Source organism: Chrysochloris asiatica, unplaced genomic scaffold, assembly GCF_000296735.1.
Source record: "Chrysochloris asiatica unplaced genomic scaffold, ChrAsi1.0 scaffold00116, whole genome shotgun sequence".
Taxonomy (NCBI): Eukaryota; Metazoa; Chordata; class Mammalia; order Afrosoricida; family Chrysochloridae; genus Chrysochloris; species Chrysochloris asiatica.
The window spans coordinates 5,917,675-5,941,583 of record NW_006408634.1 but is presented as its reverse complement, the minus strand read 5'-3'; the positions used below and the strand labels follow the sequence as shown (position 1 = coordinate 5,941,583).

The following is a 23,909-nucleotide window of genomic DNA, read 5'->3' as shown; positions in this document are numbered from 1 at the left end:
TTTCTATGCAGGGTGAATCTGGACCTTTGTAAAGGACAAAGGAAGTTGATGAGGGCATGGGCTTTTGCTCAGTAATGACAGTCCCCTGTGGGCCTAGAGTCCCTATTGTTAGGTGCTGTGGTGTGGATTCCAACTCATGGACCCTGTGTCCAACCAAAGGAAACACTGCCTAGTCCTGCACCTACCTCACAGTCTTCCTATGTCTGAGCCCATTGTCGCCACTGTGTCAACCCATCTCATTGGAGGTTTTCCTTTTTTTGGTTAACCCTTCACTGTACCAAGCATGATGTCCTCTAGGGACTGGCCCCTCCTGAGAACATGTCTAAAGTATGTAAAAAGTCTCGCCGTCCTCCCTGCTAAGGAGTATTCTGGCTCTATTTCTTCCAGCACAGATTTATTCTTTCTTCTGGTTTTGTTGTTAAGTGCCATCGAGTTGGTTCCAACCCATAGAGACCCTGTATAGGGTTTCCAAGGAGCGACTAGTGAGCTTGAACCACTGACCTTACCATTCAAACGGTTTTGCAGTCTGGTGTATTAACCCACAGCGCCACACCAGGACTCCTTTTGGTAGTATGTGGCATATTTAATAATGCTTTGCCAACACCAAACAGACTGCTAATCTGTTTGAGCCCATCAGAGGTGCCTGTGAATAAAGGCCTGGTGATCCACTTCTGAAAAAGCCATTGAAAACCCTATGGGGGTTTTATGGGGTCTATGTATGCACACAGATTAGAGCTGACTTGAGCACAATTGTTTTTCTGTGGGCCGGGTTCTGTGCTGGACATTCTGGGATGCAGATGATGTCCTTCTAACAAATAATTTACTACAGTAAAGTCTGCAAAAGCTGGAACCCATATAACGGGTTCCTGTTGAAAGGAAATGCAAACGTCTTCCAATAATAGCAATAGGAATGTGGAAGACTGCGACAGAAAACTTTCAAGACCCAGAAAGCAAAGCAGTCCCGTGGAGTTCTGGCTCTTACAGGCTTCACTGTATATGCCAGACAGACTCTCTATAGGGTTTCCAAGTAGCAGATAGTGGATTTGAACCGCTGACCTTGTGGTTTGCAATCCAGTGCTGATCCTACAGCACCATCCCAGGAGTTCAGGCAAAGTTGTAACACTGGAGAAATCAATGGACCACACACTCAGTTTGTAACTAGACCGGGCTGGAAGCGGGGAGATGGATGGGGGCAGAATATATTGGAATAGGGAATTTAATGGCAGAGACCCATGGCAGTTTGGGGGTCTGAAGCAGGAGATCTCAAAGATTAGACAACCATGCAGCTAGTGAGAGTCCAAGTTGAGGGAAGAGGAAGGACAGGCCATGAGTTCCCACAATTCCTCTTTCCTCTGGGCCAGATACTGCAGGGCACTGGAGGGACAGTCCCAATTTAGGGAAGCTAGGGTCCTGATGTGGCACTGTCGGTTAATGCACCAGACTGCAAAGCCGTTTGAACTGCAAGATCGTCGGTTCAAGCTCACCAGTCACTCCTCGGAAACCCTATCAGGGTCCTATGGGTCGGAACCGACTCGACGGCACTTAACAACAAACAACAACAACAAGGGTCCTGATGTGGCACTGTCGGTTAATGCACCAGACTGCAAAGCCGTTTGAACTGCAAGATCGTCGGTTCAAGCTCACCAGTCACTCCTCGGAAACCCTATCAGGGTCCTATGGGTCGGAACCGACTCAATGGCACTTAACAACAACAACAAGGATCCTGGTGTGGCGCTGTGAGTTAGTGCGCTGGACTGTAAGGTTGGTTTGAACCTCAAGGCCGGCGGTTCAAACTCACCAGCCGCTTCTCAGAGACCCCCATACGGGATCGCTATGAGTCGGAACCAACTCAAAGGCACTCAATACCAACAACAACAGGGTCCAGTTTGGGTACTGAAAGGTAAGTTTATTCGAGAAGTGGATGGTTATATGCGATCGCCTTAGTAATGTCCTTGCTCTGCGCTAGGACCGGTTTACAGAGAGGGAAACAGGCCACGAGACCGAAGAGTAGGTCAGGACCCGAACACTATTATTTATTAGCAAGGATCTGCAGGAAGGGCGAGTGCTAGGCCTATCCGCGCAGACTGACAGATGCGCAGCGCCCAGGTGTCACCCCGACGTAGTCCCGGGCAGGAAACCCGGAGATGTGTGCGCAGCACTGGGGTGATAGGATGAGTCGGGGAAAGCCCGGGGCCACTGCATGAGCACAGCGCCAAGGCGCGAACTCGCACATTAGCACCAGAGAGGGGGCGTAGTTATGAGGCGCACCAGCCATGAGAGGGCGGGTTTTGTGAGAATCTGTCAGCATGGGGGCGAGGCCACATCCCAACTTGGGAGAAGGGGCAAGGTGTATTCCCTAAATGGAAGAACGGGGCGTGGTCGGGAGGAGCCAATTTGAGGAAAGGAGCCTGGTCTTGCCCGTATTTGGGTGGAAGGGGCGTGGTCTGGCCTGGCCCGGTGCGTGGTCGCCGTGCGCCTGCGCGCGCTGGAGTCAGGGGTTACGGCGGCGTCGGCTGTGGCGGGAAACGCTGTTTGAAGCGGGTGAGTAAAGGAAGACGGGGAGTTGGGGGACTTCGGCCTAGCAGGGGTGGCAGCTTTGAAGAGCCGGGCACGTGAGTATGAAAGAGGTTTGTGAGCGGTCGCGTGGCGGCGGGAAGGAGACACTTTTCTCCAGCGCGCGAAATAAAGACAGGATCTTGCGTCTCCTGGCGCGTGCGTGCGGAAGCGCGGGAAGATGACGTGTGTGTGTGTGTGTGTGTGTGTGTGTGTGTGTGTGTTTTCGTGCGCGTGGGACTCGATGGAGATGGGGAGTGGGAATGCTGGGATGGTCTATAGGGCGACGAGGTCAGGAGGTGTTGGGGTTGATGGCCTTATTTATCCTTTATTTAAAAGTGAAGTATTTATTATTCCACCTGTGCTACACCTGCCGAAACTGATGACACTTGAAACCAGATACTGCCCTGTTGATTCATACTCACGACGATCCCGTGTGTGTCAGAGTAGAATAGTATTAAAATTTCAGAAGTACTAGTCAGGTCTTTCTTCTGAGGTGCTTGTGGATGGGTTGGAACCTCCAACCTTTCTGTTAGGAGCCAGAACATAGCTGTCGGGACTGTAAACGCACATGACATGAAGTGGGCTGTGTTCCCCCCGGGGTGAGGTGAAGCAGGAGGGTGGGCGCAGCACTGGGCAGGGCTGCAGTTTTAAACAAGGTGATCAAGGAAAGCATCTTTGAGAAGGTGACATTTCAACAAAGACCTGGAGGGAGGGAGCCATGGAAACTTCTGGAAGCAGAGAATTCAGAATCAGCAACAGCTTGTGCATAGGTCCTGAGGTAGGGCGCAGCCCACTGTGTTTAAGGAACAGTGAGGACATCAGTGTGACTGGAGCCAAGTGAGTGACGGGGAGGGGGCTGGAGGTGAGGATGAAGAGAGAAGAGTAGTGTGAGTTGTGCAGGGCTTTGTGGGTCACCGGGAGCACTTGGCTTTGATCCTGAAGGAGCTGGGAGCCAGGGCAGTGAGAGGAGAGATGGGTGGTCTGGCTTATTGTGTAGCATCCCTGGGCTGCCTGGGTCTGCTGCTTCTGCTGCCTCTGCTTCATACTGTTTCTTCCTATCTCTAGTATTCCAGTTCTCTGTCTCCTGGGTCTAGGCGGAAACTCAGGTCCAAAGGACTCGCTCCACTCCTGGCTCTTGTGGTTGCTTAGGTGGACTCCTGTGTGGTCATGCATTTTATACTTGGCAGGATGACAAAACCCACCAATCCCTTTGTTAGGATTACATATGCCTTACGTTTGTCCTAGCTCCACAAGGGTACTGTGCACCTCATTTACATTATTAGCAAGCTGTCCAATTCCCGTGGTGGGCTGTATGCACCCAATTTGCATAGTCTTACCCAGTCATTTGATGGTAGTTAACAAAGACTATGGCTAGATGGTCATATGATGTAATTTTTTGCTGCTGTTGTTGTTATTAAATGCCATCGAGTCAGTTCTGACCCATAGTGACCCTGTATAGGGTTTCTGAGGAGCAGTTGATGAGTTTGAACCACTGACCTTGTGGTTGAAATTGAACTTATGGTTGAGTGCCTATTCTGTAGTGCTACACAAGACTCTGTCACAAAACCTTAAGGAAAAAGAGCATATAAAACAGCAATTTGTACTGCAGAACTGAATCAGTGAGAGCTGGTTTCCCAGCCAACTCATCTCATCCCCAGTCACCAGCCATCTGTCAGTGGAAGCTCGTGTGTTCCTATGACGCTGAACAGGTTTTAGCAGCGCTTCCAGACTTACGTGGACCAGGAGGGAAAGTCTAGCCGTCTACTTCTGAACATCAGCCAATGAAAAAGCCCTATGGACCACAGCACTCTAAGCCTCTTGTGCATGGGGTCACCATGGTGACCGGAGCTGGCTTGACAGTAGGGAGCCACAGCATTTGAAAGTTGGAGACATCATGTTATTTTACCTCCAGGAACTCCAGCAGGTGTCCCAAGAACAAAGCTGCCCATCTACACACCCTCATCAACCAAACCAAAGCAAACTCACTGCCTATCAAGTCCCTTCTGACTCCTAAGAACCCTCTAGGACAAGGTAGAACTGCCCCAAGGGCTTCCAAGGCTGTAAGTCTTTATGGAAGCAAGCAGCCACATCTTTCTCCCCGGATGCAACTGGTGCGTTCAAACCACCAACCTTTCAGTTGGCAGCTTAGCACTTTAGTCATTGAGCCACCAGGACACCTACCCTACATTGTTGTTGTTAAGTGCCCTTGAGTTGGTTCCAACTCATAGCGATCCTGTATAGGGTGTCCAGGGAGTGGCTGGCAGATTTGAACCACCAACCCTGTGGTTTAAACTGAAATTGCAGTCAAGTGCTTATCCTATAGTGTGGCACCCAACTGCACCCTACAGACCTAGAATATAATGCTCACACGTGGGGTAGTTGACGCTGGACTGTCGTGTGTCATGCTCCCCAGTCAGCCCACTAATGTCCTCTGTAGCTCTTTGGTGCTTGATTCACGCATCACATTTACTTGTCTTCTTTCTTGTTGCTGTGTGCCATTGAAGTTGATTCGACTCATGGCGACCCTAAGGACAAAGTAGAACTGCCCATAAGGTTTCCAAGGCTATTGTTTTATGGGAGCAAATTGCCAGGTCTTTTCTTCCTCAGAACCCACAAGGTGGATTCGAACTGCTTAACTTTTGGTTAGCAGCTGAGCGCCTATCCATTGTACCACCAGGACTGCTGAGGTCTTGTTAGACCCCAAGCCCATTGCCATCAAGTCGATTCTCATATCAACTCTTTAGGACAGAGTTGAAATGTCTCACAAGGTTTCCAGGGTGGTAAATCTTTACTGAAGCGGACTGCTACATCTTTTTGTGCCAAGTGGCTGGCGGCTTAGAACAACCAGCCTTTCAGTTAGTAGTCAAGTGCTTCACCACAGCGTCATCAGGGCTCCTTCATATCTCAGTGCTAGTGGTTAAGTGTCATTGAGTTGGTTCTGACTCACAGCAACCCTGTGAGGAGGAGAAGGTTTCTGAGGAGTGGCTGGTGGATTGGAACCACTTACCTTGCAGTTAACATTCCAGTGTTCATCCTACAGCACCACACCAGGACCCAAGTCCCCTGTTGTTGTGGTTAAGTTCCGTTGAGTCAGTTCTGACTCAGCAACCCTGTATAGGGTTTCCGAGGAGTGGCTAGTGGGTTTGAACCGCCGACCTTGTGGTTCACCGTCCATTGCTTATTCTACAGCACCCCACCAAGAGTCCATGTCTCCCTAGTCCCCTGGAATATAGAAGAGCTTCTTCCTTGTCTAGTTTTAAAGATGAGTCATTTTGCAAACAAACCAGCCTTTACTTTAGATTTATTCAACTGTGGCTTAATCACCAGAATCAGAGTAAACATTTCCAACCCTGCGGGGGGTTTAACACCATTTAGATCCACTGTTGTGCACCTTGCTTTCTCTGCTTCACAATGCGTCTTTGAGCGCTTCCCCTATCAGGATGGAGGAGGGAGTTCCTCATTCCTCTACATGGCTGCATAGTAGTCCATTGAAGGGGACCGTCGGCCAGAATCCAGTCAGTTACCTAGTGGGAGAATATTTAGGTGGTTTCCAGGCTTGGGTGATTTCAAACAATGCTGCTGGGAATTACCTCATAAAGGCACGTTATTTTTCTTCCAAACGGAATGGTCTGTCCCTAGCCCACATTCCTAGATGTGGCTGTTTTTTTTGGATGTGCCAAGGAGTGGCTGGTGGATTTGAACCATGCCATCTCCATTCCTTTGCAAAAGGCTGAGTGCAGTAGAATGTTCCTTTCATCACCCCAGAAAGACGGCTCCTTCCCAGCTGGCCTCTCGTACCGAGAAACCGGCACGCATCTGATTGCTGTTCCCAAAGATTGGTTTTGCCTGTTCTAGAATGCTCACTGTACACTCTGTACTGTTTTTGGCGATGAACTGGTGAAGATAAAAGGAATCATTTTGAAGTGTACAGTCCAGTGGTTAGTGCCTTCACAATGTTATGTAAAAGAAACCTTGGTACCCGTTAGGCAGTCGGGAGCCTTGCTGGTGGTGCAATGGGTAATCACTCAGCAGCTAACCGAGGAGAAAGGTTGAGGTTTCGAACCCACCCAGCAACTCTGAGGAAGAAAGACCTGATGAAACCTGGTGGGGCAGCTCCCCATCCCACGGGCCACTGTGAGGCAAAGTGGACTCAAGGGACCCCAGCAACAACAGAGCAACCACTCCCATCACCCCCAACTCCCCCAGCCCCTCGCAGTTTTAGATCTACTTTCTGTCTCTCCGAGTTTATCTCTTTGAGTGAAGTCCAGCTACTTTTTGGGGGGACTTTTAAACAGAGAAGGGAGTACTGCAAACTGCCCTGCACTCGCTCAGGCTCGACTTCCACAAACATTAGGCATTCACTCCTGGTTCTTGTTCTGAAATTAACTCCTTTGTGCCCTGCTCCCTTGGCTCAGCATGACCCTTTGGAAGAGGGCAGTGGCAGTCCAAGGCTAGAATTCTCACCTCCTATAAGAGAGACCTAGGTTCGATTCTTGGCCAAGATACTGCACACCCTCTGTCCGTGGAGGCTGGCAGATCTCTGCGATGCTACACACGTTTCAGTGGAGCATCCAAACTAAGTTAGACTAGAAAGAAAGACTTGGCCATCAATTTCTGACAGTCAGCCAGTGGAAGCCCTATGGATCACCATGGTCCGACCCTGTTTTGTGGAATCACTGAGTCGGAGGCCACCTTGAAGGCAGTTAGCCACACAAGTCTGACACTCATCCACGCCGCTGTGCGTCAGCTGGTAAGTGCCATCAAGTTGGTTCCGACGACTCATAGCAACCGTGTAGCCAACTCCTTTTTTATCATCAAGAAAGACCCCACCATGGACCACCTCCCAGCATTTGTGATAACGCATTTTGGCCCTTTCTGTAAATTTTTGGTGTAGCAGTTGGCAAATGTCTCAGTTCTCTAGTGCTGCTCTAACAGACATACCACAAGGTGGTGACTTCAGCAAGCAGAAGGTTATTTTCTGACAGTTTAGGAGGCTAGCAGTGTGAATTAAGGGCAGCGGTTCTAGGGGAAGGCTCTCTCTCACTTTTGATCTCAGGTTGACGCCTCTAAGGGGTGCACACTTCCCTGCTGCACCTTACTGTTCAACGTACAGGACTGTGTTTTGCTTGGCTGAAAGTTGAACCACTGGGGCAATAGGTTTTTATTAATTTTTTAACTTAAAAAAAAAAAAATCAAACTTATAAGAAGATTGAGAGAATAAGATTATGAAGAACATCTTTAGCCCCTTCTCCAGAGTCACCTGTTTTAACAATTTGTCCCGTTCACTGTGGGATTTGTGTGCGCACACACATACTTTTTCTCACCTCTCTCATTCTTTCTAAATGTGTGTGTATAGTGTGTGCACTGGATTGTAAGGCCAGTTTGATGGGGAGATGTTCTTTAAAGAGCATTTTGGGGACAGTTGGAGAAACTGGAAAATGGACCTTTTGTTCTGTACAGTAGTTTCCAGCTGATGATGGGGTTTTGTTCTGATGACTCTGTTGTAAGTTGGTTTTAACATCAGCCAGATGTCTCTTTTTTCTTTTTTTTTAAGTTTTCATTATTACTGAGTTTTATTTTCAGAATTTGTAAACCTGATCTTTGTCGTTGGAGATTGGCATGAGAATGATAACTTCAGCAAAATGCCTGCTGTAACACTGTATGTAGTACCCATTACTGATTATAAGCTGTAACAAAAGAACAGGGTCGCAAGTGGAGTTCAGTGTAACTTGACTGCGTCCTAGGCCAGGAAGTACCTGTCCTATGGAATCAATGTTAGATGTCCAGGAGGTGGTCATTCTTGGCCTCAGAACAAAGCCTGACTCACAGCGACTCTCTGGGACTGAATAGAAGGCCCCACGGGGTTTCCAAGGCTGTCAGTCATTACAGAAGCAGACCACCTCATCTTTCTCCCCTGAAGCAGCTGATGGGCTGAAACCTACACCTTTTGATTAATAACCAAGTATTTAACCATTGTGCAGCGAGGGCTGCTTCCCAGAAAAATTCCAAACCAAAGTCAATCCCGCCATCATCTTGTTGATTTAACTCATCAGGAGGGACCCTATGGGATAGAGGAGAGCGTCTCCTTAGGGTTTCTAAGACTGTAAATCTTAATGGGAATAGACAGCCTCACCTTTCTTCTGCAGAGCAGTTGGTAGGTCTAAGCAGCCAACCTGGCAGTTAGCAGCCTAACACTCAACCCTCTGTACCACCAGGGATCTTCCATAAAATGTACAGCCAAGAAGGCTCTTTGGGACAGTTCTGCTCTGTCAGGTGGGGTCCGCAGAAGTTGGGATGTGCTTGATAATACACAACAACAATAAAATAAGTTTGTGATCGCGAGTGAGGGTAGAGAGTATGTGGCACAGGGGATGAGGGGGCCCCACTTGAGCATGTGACAAAAGGGAATGGATGTAATTATATTAATTCGTAGTTATTGAGCATCTGGAATGTGTCAGGGCACCCTGTGAGCACGCAGGCTTGTGTTAATCTTCAGCCACTTCAAAGAATTAAAAGGCTCCTGGTCACGGTAGGTGCACAGGAGACCATTGAGAAGACAGGGGAAAGGGGTGTCTGGTCGGAACCCTCACTCAGCCCCAGCTTGTCCAGCAGGATGGATGGCAAGCGGCGGCCAGCCCCGGGAAGCGGGATGCCCCCAAAGCGGGCCCGTGGGGGCCTCTGGGACGAGGATGACACGCCCCGGCCATCTCAGTTTGAAGAGGAGTTGGCGCTGATGGAGGAATTGGAGGCAGAGTGCAGGCTACAGGAGCAGGAGGAAGAGGAGCTACAGTCGGCCGCCCAGCGGGCTGTGGATGGTAAGACTGGCAGCGGGAACCCCCTGCACGCCCCTCATCTTGCCTCAGAGCTGCAGAGCTGGCCTGTAATCTGACCCCTGACCTCTGACCTCTGATCTACTTCAGGCCCCATGAGTGGCTGACTTTTGACCTCTTTGGCAGTATGTGACCTCTGCTACCTGCAGCCTCTGTCCTGACCCTCCAGTACCTTCAAGTTTCCCTGTCCAGTCCTGACCACCTTCAGCTGACTTTTGTTTCCACACTGGACACCTCTGAGGGTTCATGGTCAGGAAGGGAGCAGAGCTCATTTCTAAGGGGAACCATGACTCCATGTACCCCCACCTCTCTCTCCTTGTCCAGGGCAGTTCTCCGAATCAGCTGTAGATCCTCGCTGGCGTCGGCCTTCCCCACCGCCCCTGGATCCCCAGATGGAGCCCCTCATCTTTCAGCAGTTAGAGATTGACCATTACGTGGGTGAGTCTGGAGGATGGGGGTGGAAGGGAGGATCCCCTCTGGCTCTACCTTCTCGGGTGATGTTATGGATTGAATTATGACCCTGGGAGATGTGTGTTGGAAATCCTAACCCTATACCTGTCTGTGGGAGCAGGGTGGCTCTGTAGGATAAGCAAGGTACTGCAAACCAGAGTTGATCGGTGTTTCCAGCCCACCAGCCACCCTGCAGGAGAAGGATCAGGTTTTCTGCTCCTGCAAAGAGGGCCAGTTGCTATGAGTCAGAACCACCTTGACAGTACCTAACAACAACAATATACCTGTGGTTAAGGGGCACTGGTGGCACAGTGGCTAAGGAGCTGGGCTCCACACTCACCAGTCCACAGTTAAAACCCACCAGCCGCTCTGAGGGAGAAAGACAAGGCAGTCTGCGTCTGTATAGATTTCTAGCCTTGGAAGCTATGGGGCAGTTGACTCTGTTCCCTTGGGTTGCTGTGAGTTCGAATCCACTGGCTGGCGGCACGTGTGTTTGGTTCCTTAGCTCCCAGCTGTGCATCTCTTCCTCCTCACAGGCCACCTTCTGTCTGAATGTCTTTCTGTCCTGTTGTAAAGACACCATGCCCCTTCGATTAGGACCCACCGTACTTTGTGTGCCCTCTTGTGAACTGTCACATCCCCACGACACTGTTTTCAAACAAGGGCACGTTCACATTCACGGTTCACAGGAGTCGGATGCAGTGGATATTTTGGGGGATGCTGTTCCATTCATCGACAATGGTGGTTCAGTGGTAGAATCCTGCCCTGCTATGTGGGAGACCCCAGTTTGATTCCCAGCCAAAGTGTCTCATGCACCACCCTTTCGTCCGTGGAGGCCTGCGAGTTCTGTAGCTTCCAGGCTAGGATGAAATGCCTGGAGGTCTGCTTCTGAAAGTTAAAAGTCAGCCCCAGGGAGTCCTTGGAGCACCATGGACAGCGTCAAGTCTGTGACCAGTCACAGGCTGGCACGGGACTGGGCACTGTTTCATTCCACTGTATACGGTCCTTGTCAGCGGTTGGGGTGGCAGCTTACAGGACTTTTAAACCTGCAGTGGACATGGTGTGAGTGAGACAACACACTCAGAAGGCAGCGTGCTGGGTGGCTTCGTGTTAACGTGACATTCTGCCCTGTGACCCACAGGCCCAGCCCGGACCCTCCCTCTTCCTGGAACACCCCCAGCCTCCCGCGGCTCTGTGCCTGTGCTCCGTGCCTTCGGGGTCACCGACTCCGGTGTCTCTGTCTGCTGCCACATCCATGGTTTTGCGCCCTACTTCTATGCCCCAGCGGTCCCTGGTGAGTGGCCACCTGCACCCTTCGCCATCTGTGTGGAGGCCCCTTGACTGGTGACTACCCCCTTTGCCCCCCTAGGTTTCGGGCCTGAGCACTTAGCTGAGCTGCAGCAGGAGCTGAGCAGCGCCATCAGCCGGGACCACCGGGGTGGGAAGGAGCTCACAGGACCCCCCGTCCTGGCGGTGGAACTCTGCACCCGTGAGAGTGAGTGCTGGCCTCAGGGATGGGCTGTGCGGGGCTGAGGGTCCGGGTCTCAGACTCAGTGTCTCTGCATGTGGCTCAATGTGTGGCTCTGTGTGTATATGTCTGTGTGTCCTCGCAGGCATGTTCGGGTACCATGGGCACGGCCCCTCCTCATTCCTGCGCATCACGCTGGCCCTGCCTCGCCTCATGGCTCCTGCCCGCCGCCTCCTGGAGCAAGGCATCCGTGTGTCGGGCCTGGGTACCCCCAGCTTCGCGCCCTACGAGGCCAATGTGGACTTTGAGATCCGGTACAGCCCACCTGCCCACTCCCTTTGTTCTGTCACCCCCTCCCCACTCTGTCAGCCTCTGCCCACTCACCCCCACCCTACCCCCTGCAGGTTCATGGTGGACGCGGACATCGTTGGCTGTAATTGGCTGGAGCTCCCGCCAGGGAAATATATCCTGAGGCCCCAGGAGAAGGTACACTAGAGTCTAGACGGGGGCTCCTGGGAGGTGCTGGGACGCTGCTGTTGACGCACTGACTCCACCCCCAGGTCACGCTGTGTCAGCTGGAAGCGGACGTGCTGTGGTCTGACGTGGTCAGTCATCCCCCAGAAGGACCTTGGCAGCGGATCGCACCCTTGCGTGTACTCAGCTTTGACATCGAGTGTGCTGGCCGCAAAGGTTCGTTCCAGCTTGGAGCTGCTCCCCGCCCTGCCTCAGTGAAGGGCTCTCTGGGGGAGAGGGAGGGCACAGTCCAGCAGGATCGGCCGAGGCCCGTTTCCCTGGGGAAGAGCAAGGCAGACGTGGGGAGGACGTTCCCAAAGGCAGAACAAGAGCAAAGGCCCAGGGGTGGATTGTCAGGGGTGGTGGTGGGTGTGTGCGTGTGTGTGAATTGTTGGGCTTTGGGGAGTCCCCAGAATTGTGTAGGGATATGTGTTCAGGACCCGTAGGCCTGTGTGGAGACCAGATAGAGAGTACAGGGGAGACCAGGTGGGCCCTATTGGCCAGGTTTCAAGGTAGCCAACCTGTGTGTCGTTGAGGGGAGGAGTCAGCATCTCTGTGGCATCCCTGCGCTCTCCTCCCCACAACAGGCATCTTTCCTGAGCCGGAACGGGACCCTGTGATCCAGATCTGCTCACTGGGCCTGCGCTGGGGTGAGCCTGAGCCCTTCCTGCGTCTGGCGCTCACCCTGAAGCCCTGCGCCCCGATCCTGGGTGCCAAGGTGCAGAGCTACGAGAGCGAGGAGGAGTTGCTCCAGGTGTCTATCCTCCCTGCCCCCACCAATCCCAAGTGGAGGGTACTGGATCCTTGCATATTGAAGGGACATTTTCCAAAATGCTAGCCCCACCTTACCACTGTGGGCAGGAAGGCTGCTCTTGGTGGCTTCTAGAACATTCCAGCAATGGGGAAGTCCATGGCAGGAGTATGCTTTCAGTGACCCAGGGTGCTTCCACCCTCCAGGCCTGGTCCAGCTTCATCCAAGCCATGGATCCTGACGTGATCACGGGCTACAACATCCAGAACTTCGACCTTCCCTACCTCATCTCCCGGGCCCAGACCCTCAAGGTGAGGGCAGAGGGTTGGGGAAGAGGTTCCTCAGGGCTCTGTCTACCGCCAGCCCCTTCCCTCCCAACTGCAGACAACATCCTGGAAACCCAGTTCTGCGCCTGCCCCACCTGCTCCAGGTCCAAATAGTCTCTGCTGCTTTTGTCTGAGGCATTGCATGACAGCTGAGTCCCAGGGTGTGAACTGAGGCGTGTCGGGGTGTGGTGACCCATCTTTAAATATGTCAACGAAGCATAAGAATGTCATGATACTTGTGAATCTGGGTTTGGGGATGTGTTATTTTCCAGGAGCCCTGATGGCACAGGGGTTAAGCATTGGGCTGCTAATCAAAGGTCAGTGGTTGGAGTTTACTAGTTGCCGCCTAGGCGAAAGATGAGGCAATCTGATTCCGTAGTGATTTGCAGCCTCGGGACCCTGTGAGGTAGTTCGGCTCTGTCCTGTAGACTCGTTGTGATTTGGAACCCACGCAGTGACAGTGGCATTGGCCAGTTCTGTACTAAACTCTCACGCCTCCTGTGTAAGTTTCCTGTCGTTGGTGCCTTCAAGTCAATTCCCACTCGGAGCAACCCCATGTGTAGAGAGTAGAACTCCCCAGGGGTTTTTTAGGCTGTGGTCTTTCCAGGAGCAGACCGCTAAGCCTTTTTCCAACAGAGCCTGTGGGTGGGTGGGTGGGTGGGAGCCCTTAGGTAGCGACTGAGCACTGTGCCGCACCTCTGGACTCTCCAGGGTTGCCAGGACAACCAGCACACAGCCCCACTTCCGGTGAGGCCGGCCCCACTCAGCAACTCTAGACAGAGTAGGGCGCCGTGAGAGCCCTGAGGCTGTCAGTTTCTCTCGCTGAGCGGCTGGTGTGTTTGAACCACCAACCATGTGCTTATCAGCTCAGTGTTGGTGGTATAAAACAATTGAATTCACACCTTGCCCTTCTGGAGGCTGGAAGGTGGAGAGCAGGATGTTGGCGATGCCAATTCCTCAGAGGCACTGAGAGAGGCCTAGGGCAGCCAGTGGTCCTTGACCTGCCCCTGCTGACCCCTGCCTGAGCTGCTCCCCTTGGAGTCTCACCCCACCTTCTCCCTGGCCAAGATTCTGCCGCCTCCAGGTCACTCCCACAGGCCCAGCAGGATCTTAACCCCAGAGCCACCCCACCCTGCTGTGCTCCCACCAGGAGGGGCTGCTGTTGGGGGCGTTGGGGTTGATGTTGGTCCCTCTGTCTGAGCGACTGGTCCACATCGAGTCCACCCCTGGGTTTCCCTGCCAGGTGCATAACTTCCCTTTCCTGGGTCGAGTGTCTGGGCTCCGCTCCACCATCCGCGACTCATCCTTTCAGTCGAAGCAGACGGGGCGGCGAGACAGCAAGGTGGTCAGCATGGTGGGCCGTGTGCAGATGGACATGCTGCAGGTAAGGCATCAGGTGGGCTGCCCTGGTCCCCGCTCCCCACGCGGTCCAGCTGTGTATTCCGGGCCCACGCCCACTGTACTCTCCGCCCGGCCCAGGTACTGCTGCGGGAATACAAGCTGCGCTCCTACACGCTCAACGCCGTGAGCTTCCACTTCCTGGGCGAGCAGAAGGAGGACGTGCAGCACAGTATCATCACAGACCTGCAGGTACCGCCCTCGACCCCGCCCCTGCCACGCCCCCTCCTCAGACCTCGGTGGTGTACCGGGGCACTGACCGTTGTCTGTACCCCCAGAATGGGAACGAGCAGACGCGCCGCCGCCTAGCTGTGTACTGCCTCAAGGACGCCTTCCTGCCGCTGCGGCTGCTCGAGCGCCTCATGGTGCTGGTCAACGCCGTGGAGATGGCGCGTGTCACTGGCGTGCCCCTTGGCTATCTGCTCAGCCGCGGCCAGCAGGTCAAGGTGGTATCCCAGCTGCTTCGGCAGGTCAGTGGTCCTCCCATCCTTCCAGGCCTGCTGGGCTCCCTGGCCACAGCATCTGGGTATCCCCTCCCCTGTGTCTCCGCCTACCAGACCTTCGTCTTTGCAGGCCATGCGCCAGGCACTGGTGATGCCGGTGGTGAAAACCGAGGGAGGTGAAGACTACACTGGCGCCACGGTCATCGAGCCGCTCAAAGGGTGAGACTCCGCCCCGGGACGGGGCGGGGGGACGGGGCAGGTCCCAGCCTGACTCCTCCCCTCACACCTCCTAGGTACTATGATGTGCCCATTGCTACCCTGGACTTCTCCTCACTGTACCCGTCCATCATGATGGCCCACAATCTGTGCTACACCACTCTGCTGAGGCCCGGTGCTGCCCAGAAACTGGGGTAGAGATACCCCGAGGCCACCCCCTAGGAGCTCCCAATCTAGGGGGGGGTGCAGAAAGTGAGGGAGGGGGAGATGGAAGAGCCTAAGCCAGCTCACAGTGAGGCAGGGGTGGAGGGAGGAGGGAGAGGCCAAGGTGGTCATGTCCCAACCACCTCTACGCCCCAGCCTGACCTCAGAGCAGTTCATCAAGACGCCCACCGGGGACGAGTTTGTGAAGACGTCGGTGCGGAAGGGGCTACTGCCACAGATTCTGGAGAACCTGCTCAGCGCCCGGAAAAGGTAGTCTCCTGGGCTCCCTGCCCGAGGCTCCTTAGTCCCCACATCAGCCAAGTTACCACACTCACCTGCCTCTCTGTGTGACTTAGAGAAAGACACTTTTTGTAGGTGGCCCAGGGTACCATGTGGGGCTGATTTTTGTCCTCGCGCCCCATCACAGAGCCAAGGCAGAGCTAGCCAAGGAGACAGACCCCCTGCGCCGACAGGTCCTGGATGGGCGGCAGCTGGCGCTGAAGGTGAGCGCCAACTCCGTGTACGGCTTCACCGGCGCTCAGGTGGGCAAGCTACCATGCCTGGAGATCTCACAGGTGAGCGCTGGGACCCAGCATGAGCTTTCCACTGTCCTCCTGTCCTCCCGGAAGTTTTACAAACAGTATGACAGCACGCAAGCAGTGCCCTCTTGGCTTTACCTCCCCTGGGCCCTCGCGCCCTCTTCTCTGCCCTGGGTGTCTCTTCTCTCTCGGTTCCCTCCCTCTGACTCTGTGCTGTTTCTCTCTCAGGCCTCCTTCCTTATTTCTGTCTTAAGCTTACAGGGATAAAACGCAAACCAAACCGCCTGCCATGAAGTTAGTTATGTAACTCATAGTAACTGTACAAGATGGAGTGGGAGTGCCCATAGAGTTTCTGAGTCTGCAGCAGACTGCCACTTCTTTCTCCCTTGGAGTGGTTAGTGAGTTTGAACTTCCGACCTTTCAGTTAGCTGCTGAGCCCTCTAACCACTGTCCCACCAGGGCTCCTATAGGTATTGGTGGACAGAACAATAAAAATAATAAAACCACCAACAACCTTTCTAGAAAAAAGGAAAAAAACCAACCTCGGACAGGTGGCACAAATATAAGTAAGACAGTAGACTTAAGCCTGAACATGTCAGTTACTGGACTAACTGCTTTACTCAAAAAACAGGTATTCTCACTAGATACAAACAAAACCCAAAGAATTGTATCTGTCTTCCTCCCTAGCCTCAGTTTGCTCAGTTGGAAAGGGATTATTATATTTCAGGGGAAGGGCAACATCTGAAAGTGCATGGAGTCATTTCTGGTTGTCTGGGGCTGAGGGGTGTGGCACTACTACAGAGGGGCTGGGAATGTCCAGGGTCCTGCGTCAAGGACAGCTGCCCCTCTCAGGCTATCACGAAGGCCTTTTCTGACTCAGATCTTTCTGACACTTGTTCCAACCCATTCCTTATCTGCGCCCCAGCCATCCTCTCTGTACCCAGAGCTCTAGGCCAGGGAACCCAACGGACCTTTAAAGAGCAGCCAGCCTAGTTGCCTCATTTTGCATTTTTGGAAAACGAGGTGGGGTCCTGAGAGCCCGCACCCATTGCAGAGGCCCTGGCTCTTCACTCTTTGTGATTTCTTGCAGAGCGTCACTGGGTTTGGGCGCCAGATGATAGAGAAAACAAAGCAACTGGTGGAGTCCAAGTACACGGTGGAGAATGGCTACAGTGCCGATGCCAAGGTTAGGCTGGTGAGGGTGTCCCACCTACCTGCTCTCCCACTGAGTCCTAGGGGATGGCAGAAAGGTGTACGTCCCTGGGACACTCACCTTCTCTGGTGCCCTGCCTCCCAGGTGGTATACGGCGACACCGACTCTGTCATGTGCCGATTTGGTGTTTCCTCGGTGGCCGAGGCCATGACTCTAGGGCGGGAGGCTGCTGACTGGGTGTCGGGCCATTTCCCCCAGCCCATCCGGCTGGAGTTTGAAAAGGTAAGTGTGTTGAGTTGGCCATGTGTGGTGGGGGGGTTTTGCCAGTTTGAGACCAGGACAAGAGGTTAGGGTGGGAAGTCTCCAATTTTCAATGCCCCTTCAAAATGTAAGAATGTATTTGTTTGGGGATTCTGTTATATGTCAGCATCAGGGGGGAGCCTAGACATTGCTCAGAGTCTCTTCATTTTGGGGTTTCCTAATTGGGGTACCCCTCAGGTTCATACACCCAAGTTTCAAGGTGTTCTGTTACCTCGGTCTTCCGGGCTGCAGCTTGTCTCGTGTACTGAGTGCTGCCTTAGCAAGTGCAGTGTGCCCCGGCGGTGCTTCCATGCACAGCTCTCTACGTCCAAACCAGGGTCTCAGCTGTGTCCCTTCCCTTCTAGGGGCCTCTCTCCTCGTTTCTGGTGACTGCTAGTGACCCTTGGGGTCCCTTTGCTTCCTGTTGATGCAGCTGTCTCTGTCTTCACATGGCATCTGTCTTCCTGTGTGTGTGTGTGTGTGTGTGTGTGTGTCTCTCTCTCTGTCTGCCTCTGTATCTATTCTACACCATTCAGAAGGGATTCGGTTTAGGACCCAGCCTGCTCCCTGCTCCTTATGCCCTTAATGAATGTCACAGAAGAAAACCTGTCTTCACACAAGGGACAAGGTTAGGACCGCCACATGTCTTTCATGTGTGTGTGTATGTGTATAATTTGAGTCACGTTGTTGGAGGAGAATATTAAAAATACCATGGACTGCCAGAAGAACAAACAAATCTGGGTTGGAAGAAGTGTAGCCAGAGTGCTCCTTAGAAGCCAGAATGGCCAGACTTTATTTCTCATACTTAGGACATGTTGTCGGGAGGGACCGGTCCCTGGAGAAGGACATCACGCTGGGTAAAGTGGAGGGTCAGTGCAAAAGCTGAGATGGACAGACACTGGGGCAGCAGCAATGGGCTTAAGTGTAACACCAGCTGTGAGGACGGCGCAGGACCGCGCAGTGTGTTGTTCTGTTGGATACAGTGTCACTTTGAGTCAGAGCTGACTTGATGGCACCTAACAACAGCAACTATATAGATCTGTTGTTCTTGTTAAGTGTTGTCAAGTTGGTTTCAACTCATAACGACCCTGAAATAGGGGTTCTGAGGAGCAGCTGGTGGGTTTGAACTGCTGACCTTGTGTTCACAGCCCAGTGCTGACCATGTAGTGTCACACCAGGAGTCCATATATATCTCTGTATACATATTGAGTGCCGACGTGTCAGTTCTGACTCATAGAGACCCTGTATAGGGTTTCCAAAGCTGTAAATCTCTGCAGGAGCAGAAAGCCTCATCTTTCTCCTTCTAAGCGGCTGATGGGCTCGAGCCGCTGATTTTGCGGTTCACAGTCCAACAAATTCTTATCCTACAGAATCACAGTGCTCTTCTATACAGGCAGACCTCAGGGGTACTGTGAGGTCAGCCCCTGACCGACGTAATAATCAAGCGAGTCACACAGAATTTTTGGTTTCCCGATGTGCATTAAAGCTATGTTCACATGTGACTGTGTTCTATGAAGTGGACAACAAACACAGTGAAAATGGTCACAACCTCGTGAGAATGGTCCAAACTTGACCCAGCGACAGAAAGTGAGCCCACATTGCTACAAAAAGGGTGCCAGTGGACTTGACCAGAGCAGGGTCGCTGTGCACCTTCCGTTGGTGAAGATTCCGTATCTGTGACGTGCAGTGCTAGGGATGCCGTACAAAGTGTTTGGTTCCGCAGTATACGTACAACAAAATGTCAACTGCTTCATCAGTTTCTACTGACACATCTCAGTGACACTGAAGGCATTCTTCAGCTTGTATAGCCATTCTTGGTATGTTGGCCCAAACCTGATTATCCCACCACCATGAACATCCATGTGTGCTAAGCAGTGTACCATCAGTTCCCTGTATTTACCTCTAGTCACCGTCACTCCTGTACTCCGTCCTGTGTCTCCTGCTGCCTTCATCTTTCCTCTACCAACCTCCCTCTTGTATACATGTGTCTACCCTCTAGCCCATGAATAACTTCCTCCCCGCCCCCACAACCATCATAGACTGTTCCTTTTATCAAGAAAACCTTTTCTAAACTTTCTACATTGGACTCAATATATTTGTCCTTTTGTGATTGACTAATTTCACTTAGCAAAATGTCCCTCCAGGTTCATCCACGTTATGAGGTGTTTCGCAGATTCACCCTTTAACTCTGCACTGCTGTGTAGTATATTCCATTGTGTGTATGTTTAATCATTGTGTTGTTGATGGGCGTTAGGCTGTCTCCATCTTTTTGATGTGTCCATTGTAGACAGCATATGGAAGGGCTCTGTGTTCTTATCCATTCTGCTCTGTCTCCTGACTGGTGCATTTTAATCCGCTTACATTCAGTGTAATTATCACTAGTTCTGAAATGATTGCTGTCATTTTGTGTGTGTTTTGTGGTGCTTCTGCTTTCTTGGCTCCACATAATTCTCTGCTTGAGTTCATTTTTATGGGTTTTCTTTTCATTTTCATTTGTGTTATGTTAATGTTTACGAAATCTTTCTGATTTTTGTCTTTTTGTGTCTGGCTTCTTTCGCTCAGCATAAGTGTCCACAGTTCGTCTGTGGTGTGGCATGCTTCAGGACGTCATTTCTCGTTAAGACCGAGTCATATTCCTTCGCATATATAGAACACAGTCAGTCCATCTATCTGTTGGTCAACATTTCAGCTGTTTCCACTTCCTGGCTCTTGTGAACCATACTGCAGTGAACACTGACACACACCTGTCTTGTTAGGGGACATGATTCAACCCTTAACAGGGGCCTTGGTTTTGGAAACATCTAGAATCCTGGATTTGGCAAGACAGGATCGTGTGAATCCCTGCTCAGAGTCTCTCCCCACTTCAAGTTTGTCAATGGCCCTGGGCGGAGGGGCCCTGATGTAGGAATCTATTGGGCCTGGTCATCATAGTCCAGGTCCCCCTCACCACCCACAGACCCTGGGCAATCTCAGACTGACATTCTTTTTCTCAAGATTCAAGTGTAGGATAAAGCCTCCAGCGCAGCCACACGTGGGCTTACAGACCCTCAGGTATAGGGGAGTCTCTTCTCTGATCGGACTTCACTGACCCCCTGTCTGCCTCAGATCTGTTCCACACCCAGATCTGGGGTGCTCTCTGGGTTCCTGCCAGAGCACAGTCCTGGTGGTACTGGGCCTCACTGAAATCGACTGGGCAGTAGTGGGTTTGACTGGGTTGGGTGTGAGCATGGCCCAGGGTTCAGGAGCTGTATGCTGGCAGCACCCTGAGATCTTGGTCCCACCTTAGGCCCATCTCCCCAAGTGTCTGAATCCTGGTTTGGGAACGGCCCCCTCAGGTCTACTTCCCATACCTGCTCATCAGCAAGAAGCGCTATGCCGGCCTCCTCTTCTCCTCCCGCCCGGATGCCCATGACCGGATGGACTGCAAGGGCCTGGAGGCCGTGCGGAGGGACAACTGTCCCCTTGTGGCTAACCTTGTCACTGCCTCACTGCGCCGCCTGCTCATTGATCGGTGAGGGGTGTTACACCCACCCTCCTTCCCCTCTTCCCTCAGATCTGGAGTCCAGCCCCTAGCCCCCTCTTCCTTCAGACCCAGAATCCAGCCCCCAGCCCCCTCTTCCTGGGGACACAGGTGTTGCTCCCCGCCCACCCCGCAGTGGAAAGGGTGGGCAGCTGCCAGCTTAGCACCACCTCTGCTCTGTCACACTGAGGCCCTTCCCAGCTCTGAGTGCCCACCCGACTCCCTGGCCAGAGGATAGAGTATAGGAGGTGCAGCTTCATCCCCTGATGACCCCCTACTCCCCACAGAGACCCAGCCAGCGCCGTAGCGCATGCCCAGGATGTCATCTCGGACTTGCTGTGCAACCGTATCGACATCTCGCAGCTGGTCATCACCAAGGAGCTGACCCGCGCCGCTTCTGACTACGCGGGCAAGCAGGCCCACGTGGAGCTGGCCGAGAGGTCGGCCTGGGCTTGTTGGGGCGCAGACACAGCCTTCCATACCAATGGGGCTGCCACTTCCTGAGAGTCTGGCCACCCCACCTGCCCTTACCCGCACATCGCCCTGTCCCCACAGGATGAGGAAGCGGGACCCCGGGAGCGCGCCTAGCCTGGGCGACCGAGTCCCCTACGTGATCATCGGGGCCGCCAAGGGCGTGGCTGCCTACATGAAGTCTGAGGTCAGCCCCACCTGCTGGGCCTCCCCACCCCTCCCCCCCAGCTCTCACTTCTGCTTTCTGGCTAGGGTGGGGAGGAGGCAGGACCGTTCTTTCTAGGGCCCCATGGGACTCTGGGAACTGACCTCCCCAGACACACCCGGGGTCCCCAGCAGCCTGGGGATGTTCCATGATGCTGTGCTCTCAGCGTCCTCTGCACTCCCCCACCCCCGCATAGAAATGGGTTTCCAGCCCTTTGCCTCTCCCCACCTTAATTTCCAAGCTCTCCCCCGGTGTGCTCCCCTCTGTCTGCCTGGGGTGTGGCTGTACCCCCTCTGTGTCATGACTCCCTCATTCCCTCATCCATACTGTGTAACTGGGTCCCCCTCAATTCTCCTGGCCATTTAGGTCTAGTCTATGACTGGGGCCCCTGGGATGTGCCCCCCTCCCCCCATAACCTTCCCCCTTCCCCGCTGGCCCATAGGACCCTCTGTTCGTGCTAGAGCACAGCCTGCCCATCGACACACAGTACTACCTAGAGCAGCAGCTGGCTAAGCCTCTGCTCCGCATCTTCGAGCCCATCCTGGGCGAGGGACGGGCCGAGGCCGTGCTGCTACGTAAGGGACGGGCACATGGCGGGTTGGGGGAGGAGGTCACTGTCAGGAACCCTGGCCCTCTGACCAGTGTCTGCCCTCGCCCTACAGGGGGGGAGCATACCCGCTGCAAGACAGTGCTCACAGGCAAGGTGGGTGGCCTGCTGGCCTTTGCCAAGCGCCGCAGCAGCTGTATTGGCTGTCGCACCGCACTCGACCACCAGGGTGAGCACCTGAGCTGCCAGGATTGGCCCCCCCACACACACCTTTTGGGCAGGATGTGATGGGGAAGGGGTCCCCTTGATTTGTGCCCACCCGGGATGGTTTGCTCACCCCACCCCGGGACTTCCCCGGGGGAGTTTTCCCCCCACACACTAAATCCCTTGTTCCTGAGCCTCCGGGGACTTTCAGTGGGGCGGGGTAGGAGCAGGGATGGGGGGGCCTGGCCCAGGCCTGACCTCCTCCCCTACCCCCAGGTGCCGTGTGCAAGTTCTGCCGTCCGCGGGAGTCTGAGCTCTATCAGAAGGAGGTGAGGACAGGGGACCTGAGGACACTGGGTGGATGGGTGGGCTGTCTGCCCTGCTCAGCATACCACCCCCTCTCTGTCCATGCAGGTGTCCCACCTGAACGCCCTGGAGGAGCGCTTCTCGCGCCTGTGGACGCAGTGCCAGCGATGCCAGGGCAGCTTGCACGAGGATGTCATCTGTACCAGGTCCCAGGTCCCCCCACAGCACTCTTCTTAGGACCTCCTCGCCCCCCAGACCCTTGAACTGTGACTGGTGGTCCCAGCCCTCCATTCCTACAGCCCCCTTTATTGGGCTTCTGTGCTCTTATATTCTGGGGGTCCCCATCTAGCCCTCCATAAGGAGGTGAGTACCCAGGAGGGCCAGATCTGGCCCCAGGAAATGCTGGGGGTGGCCGCCCTCCTGGATACCCCCACCCCACCCTATGGCCCCCCATCTCCTGGGCGGGGCTGCTTTCCCCAGGGAACGTGTGGGCGGGGCAGGTTCCCACGCCAGGTGACAGGTGATATACGACTGGTGGCCGGCGGGCAGGTACCCACTGTTATCGGCTCCCCGTGCCCGCTGAGCAAACAGCCCAGGGGAGGGGAGCTGGTGTGAGGGGGGCCGCAGGCGGGGCCAAAGTCCTGGGAACAGCCCCTGCCCCCCCACCCCCACCGGTGTTGCTGGGCTGGGCCAGTGCTCCAGGGTCACATGTGCCCACCGGCTGTGACCCTACCATCGTTTCCCCTCCCGCAGTCGGGACTGCCCCATCTTCTACATGCGCAAGAAAGTGCGGAAGGATCTTGAGGAGCAGGAGAAGCTGCTGCGGCGATTTGGACCCCCGGGCCCTGAGGCCTGGTGATCACCCGCTTCCAGCTGCCACGAGGGGGCGCTCAATAAATGCATTATTTTCTTACCTGGGCTTTGTGGTTTCTGGGGAACCAATCTCTTCAGCTGGACTCTTGGGCGCCCCCTCCCATCTTGGTGTAAACCCCCAGTGCTCCAGCTGCCACGGCTACCTCAGTTTCTGTCCCCATGCGTTCCTTGAGTGAACGTCTAAGCCTGCGCCTCTCTGTCCTGCGCAGAGCAGGTGTCAGAGCTGGGGGCCATCTCCCCCTTGTGGCCCCTAGGGTGCTTGGCGGCTGCCCCGCCCACCAGGTGCTGCTTTGGGGCTGCCCCAGGATGGCAGGTTTCCACCCTGGGGTCCGACCAAGTGGACCCTCCCCCCCACGAATGTTTCCACCTGTGGACCTGGGTATTCTTCATGTCCCCTTCTGACACTGGTGGTCCCCGTATCCATCCCTCATGGCTGGTCAACCATGAACTTAGACATCTTGAAGGACACAGGTGCCTGTAAATGCCCCCCAGCACCCTGCTCCCGACTTGCACCCACTTTGGCTGAAGTTTGGCTCCTAGGTCTGGTGCTCCTCACCCTCATGTCCTAATACCCGTCTTCCACTAACTTAGAGACATGGGCTCCCCAGCCTTTCCTGTACTTTTCCAGGGTCCCCC

The 23,909-nt window shown here is 53.8% G+C and overlaps 1 protein-coding gene across 2 annotated transcripts; it reads left to right on the top strand.

Annotated features, from left to right (window-relative positions):
* Window positions 1–2,474: 2,474 nt before the first annotated feature.
* On the top strand, window positions 2,475–23,261 carry POLD1 (polymerase (DNA directed), delta 1, catalytic subunit). 2 transcript variants are annotated; one of them, XM_006868151.1, is made up of 27 exons: window positions 2,475–2,541; window positions 9,169–9,371; window positions 9,711–9,824; window positions 10,978–11,130; window positions 11,206–11,331; window positions 11,450–11,618; window positions 11,709–11,790; window positions 11,865–11,994; window positions 12,405–12,571; window positions 12,775–12,879; window positions 14,138–14,278; window positions 14,374–14,484; window positions 14,571–14,762; window positions 14,866–14,954; window positions 15,029–15,145; window positions 15,312–15,425; window positions 15,583–15,730; window positions 16,785–16,880; window positions 16,992–17,129; window positions 20,483–20,658; window positions 20,955–21,107; window positions 21,223–21,325; window positions 21,786–21,918; window positions 22,006–22,119; window positions 22,371–22,423; window positions 22,509–22,606; window positions 23,154–23,261. In XM_006868151.1, exons 2-27 carry the CDS (start codon window positions 9,170–9,172, stop codon window positions 23,257–23,259), a joined length of 3,330 nt encoding a protein of 1,109 aa, XP_006868213.1. In that variant the 5' UTR covers window positions 2,475–2,541; window position 9,169; the 3' UTR covers window positions 23,260–23,261. The 2 variants fall into 2 exon arrangements, with proteins under 2 accessions (XP_006868213.1, XP_006868214.1); XM_006868152.1 differs by having other exon boundaries at window positions 9,166–9,371.
* The last annotated feature ends 648 nt before the right edge of the window (window positions 23,262–23,909 follow it).